This window comes from Arachis ipaensis, chromosome B03 (assembly GCF_000816755.2).
Source record: "Arachis ipaensis cultivar K30076 chromosome B03, Araip1.1, whole genome shotgun sequence".
Classification (NCBI taxonomy): domain Eukaryota; kingdom Viridiplantae; phylum Streptophyta; class Magnoliopsida; order Fabales; family Fabaceae; genus Arachis; species Arachis ipaensis.
The window spans coordinates 21,520,498-21,525,991 of NC_029787.2; the positions used below are offsets into that span (position 1 = coordinate 21,520,498).

The 5,494-nt window shown below is 34.3% G+C and overlaps 1 protein-coding gene and 1 long non-coding RNA gene across 2 annotated transcripts in view; both read left to right on the top strand.

The window, feature by feature from the left end:
• Positions 1,323–3,516, top strand: LOC107629868. The gene is made up of 2 exons (XR_001618060.2): positions 1,323–3,086; positions 3,154–3,516. It is a non-coding gene; the product is annotated as an uncharacterized LOC107629868 (long non-coding RNA).
• Positions 4,604–5,494, top strand: part of LOC107629867 (heavy metal-associated isoprenylated plant protein 3-like) — a 2,292-nt gene continuing 1,401 nt past the window's right edge. The window contains exons 1-3 of the mRNA XM_016332803.2: positions 4,604–4,882; positions 4,973–5,114; positions 5,221–5,414. Coding sequence (XP_016188289.1) covers positions 4,874–4,882; positions 4,973–5,114; positions 5,221–5,414 — 345 coding nt within the window. The 5' untranslated portion in view covers positions 4,604–4,873. The remainder of the gene's footprint in view (positions 4,883–4,972; positions 5,115–5,220; positions 5,415–5,494) is intronic.

A 5,494-nucleotide genomic window follows, 5' to 3' on the forward strand; every position in this document is an offset into this window, starting at 1 on the left:
ATTAAACTTTTAAAGAAATACTGAAATAGTATCTTCATGTCAAATTAGATTAATAATTCCATCCTTGCTAATAGAGGTGTAAGTTATCGAATCGGACCGAAATTTATTGTAAAACCGAACCAAAATTTATAACAACCAAAGAGAAAATCGAAAAAAAATTGATTTTTTTAATTAAATCGATCGGTTCGATTCGATTTTCGGTTGGCTCAATAAAAACCGAACCAAACCAAACCGAACCGAAATATTGGTTCAGAAATGCTTGTTTTTACAAGTTTTCCCTTTAACCTCATATGCAAACCTCTGACTAAGTGTTTAGATAGAGAGATATGTGGCGTTGTGTTTATTATGGATATGGAAACTATTTCTGCTGCATCGCCATATCCCATAACTATCAGCATAGTAAACTTATTTACAGAAGATTGTTTCTGCATCATTAACAATGTAACTAACTAAATATGGTGTTCTTGTTTTAATACAGGAATGATTTATGTGGATTGTCACCACAAGTTGAAAAAGTGCTTAATCGACGTTCAGAAATTTAGGAAGGAAGGATTTTCAAAGGAGTGTCCGGTCAGCGTAGCTGCCCCTACTATGACTAAAGGCATGGATTTTGCCATTTTGATGACCCAATTAGGGAGCAATATACATCATTAATTAACATATTCTTTTTCCGTCCAAATCCTAATCAACAAAACTAATATTGATTCTAAAACAGAAAATCTTAATGATCTGCTTCAGCCATTCTTTCTGTCCAAATATATTCACTGATATTTAATATATATGATATTAGAACATTGAGAACAATGTTATCCAATATTTAATGTTATATTTAACTATTGATGAGTACTTATTAACTTTTTTACTCACTGTAAGCTCAATGTATGCTCATAATAATCTTATATTATTTGTTGCTATTGTTAATATACTTCTTGCTAATCAAATTAAAAACCGAAAAAACTAATCGAACTAAATTGCTGTTGGTTTGGTTCAATTCGATTCGGTTGTTCAAACAGCAGCCAACCGAATGATTAATATCATTATAGAACCGATCAGATCGGTTTGGTTGGTTTTCGGTCCAAAATCGAACCAAATCGAACCGAACCGATTACACTCCTACTTGCTAATGCCTTCTGAAAAACATATACTTAAGAGTCGTTGGATGAAAATTTAGTCAAATCAATCAAATTATCTAACGATTCTCAATATCAACTTCACGTAAATTCGACTTCACCTGTATTATTAAAAGTAAAAAATAGGTAGGAAAAAAAAACTCCATAAATATTAAAAATTGACATTCAGAATTCCATTGTTTAAAATGAAATTCATTAGAGAATCCAATATAATTTTTGTCTTCTTATAATTGAGTTCCACATCCAAGGAAAGCCCAACTCTAGAACAGCAGTCATCCGAAGCTTTTGCACAAGGATTAGAAGATGAGGATTTGACTCGCTGCCACCGATCACAATCCGTCATCCGTCTCCGATCGTCCAACAGGGGTCGTGTTCAACTTATTCTCAGACCAAAGAGAGACCCTCATAACAACCAGGAACCAATCACGGCTTCCTTTCGCCACGCCATTTGTCTCGCGAGGCTTCGCTATAGGTGTGGTCTTTCTCGCTGCTGTTTCGCCCCCAACCGCCATGTGCGAGTTAATATGCGGTGGCTTTGGTGATGGCATCCGCACCTTCGCCGTCCTTGCCTTCGCCACCATTGCCACTCCATCGGACGTTCTCTATCTCCCCTTCACGGCAAAGTTGTCCTCGACTCCCTCGCCGCGGCTCCTGGCTTTGTTGTCGTCGTCGAATTGCCTCAGATCTCGGTCGTATTCGTCCCTCCCTGTCACAGAGGTGTCGTCCTTGCGCCGATGGAAACTCTGCCGTTTTGCTTATCTTCGTCATCCGTGATGGGCGTCCACGGATCCGGCGGCTTCGGTGATGGAAACTGTTGTTCGTCCTCCCTTCCTTCATTGTGATTTGTCCTCAAATCTCTTCTGTGCACCATCGCAGATTCGAACCACTATCGATCTCCTTCGGTCCACACAGTATCGCTACCACCAGGTTTGTTTGTAATTTCTTCATCGTTCTTATTTGTAAGTTTTGGAATTGCACTATAATCATTTGCCTCTAGAAATGCTGGATCTGTTGTGGTTGAAATCTTTGGAAATGAGTTTTCAAATCTATGTCCTGCTGTTGTTGAATTGTTGTGTGGTTGATATCTGAATTTGGACATTACTTCTTCTAAATCAATTTTTCAATCTGAAATGTTGTTTTGAGCAATTTCTGGTGATACTAGTTGGAAATCTAGTTGGAATCGATGCAGGAACACCAATCTGCTACTGGATTGCGCTGCCGCCAGTGTTGGAACCATGTTAGATCGCGATCGATCACTGTCCCGATGAACTTTTGAAAACGTTGAGCTTCAGATGTTCCTTTGGCATTCCACAGCTTCCAAACACAAAGAATTTACCAATAGCCATTCTCACCTTCGAACATTGGAAGATCATCATACCAAAGAGTGTGGCTTGAATCCGAACCACTATGGGACGTGGTGATCATCGTCAGCATGGTGTTCAATAAAATTACTACTTGATATGATATTCTATCAAGAGATAGATAGAATTAGAGTCCCTAGAATTAGGGCCACGAGAGAAATTAGAATTTCTAATTAGTACATGGCACTACTAACCTCTATCAAGTATAAGAGCGATTTTGCTGGGAGTTGATTTCATGTTTAATATAACTTTAGAGGGTGCCAGGTTCTCCTTCCTCTTAGGCGAAGGAACTTAGCTTTAGGGCAATTTGTATCCTAGCAAACTTTGAAAATTCCATATTTATGTTAACTTTACTACATTGCGTGGGTCTTATTTTGAATTAATATTGTTATAATAGAATATAAAATAGGGAGAAAACTATTAACAGAATACAACTTGAACAGTCAATGACTTTATAACCTCTCGCAGATTTACACTTCTCAGACTCTTCTGTAGCTACTAATGTGACTTCCTTCAATTTCTGTGATGTTCATTTGGGCTCAGCCTCTAGACTTTTTTACCAGTTTGTGCTATTATCGGGGGAATCCTTGGACAGGTATTTTATTCAACCATGTTTCTTTTAGGTTTCTATAATATCTCTAACAGACTAATTTCAATCACAGGAGGTTATCAAGGCAATATCTGGGAAAGGAGATCCTCTCAACAAGTCTTTTTTTTTTTTTATGCTTTTTTGATGGGAAGGGAATTATAGAGAACACTTCCAATTCTAATGCTTGAAGGTGAATATGACATATCCTGGTACTTTATGGTTGAAGCACCACACACCCTAAGAGTGGAAGGTTAACACTGTCCGGAAGAAACATATCCTTGGTTATTGTTAGCTATTAATTTATATTTTTAGTTGCTAATTTATTTAGGCTAATTTTCAATTTACTTTTCTTGCTGTAGTAGACACAAATGAAACGATTATTTGTTGTGGACATTGGGCAATCTATAAGCATGTTATGGTTGAAGTCTTTTCTTTATGGAGTATGGTAGTTGGAAACGTGATTTATATGTTCTTATATAAATTACAAACTCAAATTTCATTCTCACCTTCCTTCTCAAATGGTACTCATGTCAATCTTTTATAATATTTTGGTATCCTGTGGCTCTTTTGAATGAAAGCTGTTATGCACACATCAGTTTGTGAAATTCCACTATGTGCGTATCTTTTCCTCTTTTAGTATCTTTTCCTCTTTTAGTAAGTGCTTCGAATCCAATATCATGGTTTTAGACTATTTTTGTCAATGAAGAAAAAATAAAAACTGATAATAGGAAGTTAATTTCAGAAAAACAGACCTTATTAGTTTCGATTGACATAAGATGAGAGCATACAAAAATTGGATAGTGTTGCATTATGAATAGAATATTTTTCACCTTTCTTCTCGTATGATTCAATTTGGTTTATATCATATTAAGTTTGTTTTCCCAAGTTTTGACTTAACCATTTTCATTGCTAGAAATCACTGGTGATGTCTTGATATATGAGAATATCTATGCATTGTTTTTGGAAAAAAAATTGATGAAAATTCATCTCATGTTCTTATGTCCAAGTAGTCATCATATTGAGGATCAAGAAAAGTTAATCATTTTTATTTTATAGTAATTTTTATTTGGTTGAATCTGATTGTTTATTTTTATTCATTTTTTACTTGCTTTATTTTTCAGTATTTCAGTTTTTGGTATTAAAGCTTTTTTTTTCTTAAAAAGGGGAAATTAAAAAGAACAATGGGTTTGGCACATAAGAGTTTTGAAATAAATGTGAAAATTGAAAAATAATGGAAATGACGAGATGATTATGTATAGTTTTCATGATTTGAAAAAAATAAAAAATCAAATTTATTATTGTAATGCAAATTGTGTTGTACCTTGATTTTAGATTTTTTAATATTTGTGTTGATTCATAAACCTTTTTTTAATGGAATTTTAATATTAAATTATTTTATTCACATAGTAGTGTTTATTAAATTATTTTGTTCACAAATTTTATCTTATATACTCTTACATTCTTTAAAAAAGTAAAATTATATATCTTTATTCTTATGATCTAATTTAATATAAAAAGTTTATATTAAATACTTAATTTAATAATATTTTAATATTAAATATTTTTCATTAAACTTGTCATACGCACTTCACTATTTAAACTTAGAAAAAGGAGTGAGTGAGAAAAAGGAGTGAGTGAGAAGTTAAAACAAACCGGTAAAAAATTAAGGGAGAAGAAAAAACGTGGAATGTTGTGGAGAGAGAGTGGTGTTTATTTTCAGTAACCACTTTCATCTTCCCTTAACAATTTAGGATTTTGTTGAATGCATTCCCAAATCATAATAACCAACTACAATGGGCGAGGTCAGTTCAACACTCATTCTCTCTTTAATCTCTCTGTCTCTCTACCCCTTTAGTGTCACACTAATCTTGATAACTATAATCATGAAGTAGAAGAACAAGGATGCTTCCAATGATAACAAGAAGAAGAAGGAGAAGGAAGAAACCACTCCCGCTACCACACTCATCTTCAACATCGACATGCACTGCGACGGTTGCACTAACAAAATAACTCGATGCCTTCGCCGCTTTCAAGGTTCTTCGAATACTTCCTTCTCTGCGTTTTCAGTAACGATAACAATCTTGTGTAATATTTTATTTATTTTTGAATTTGTATTTGTTGACTAAACCCATGAATAAAGCATTGAAATTGAACGTTGTTGTTAACGGGGTGGAGAGTGTGAAGGAAGAAACCGGCATTGACAAGTTCTTAGTTGACGCTTCCAAATTGAGAGACAAACTCACCAACAAGAATAAGAAGAACGTCGATCTCAGCTCTTCTGCCACCAACTTCAACACCAACAAAGACAGCAACAAGAAACCCAAGGAAAAAGAGGTCATTTTTTCATTCATTGATTTATTATTATTATTATTATTATTATTATTAATATTATTAGATATGTCCTAAAATTAATT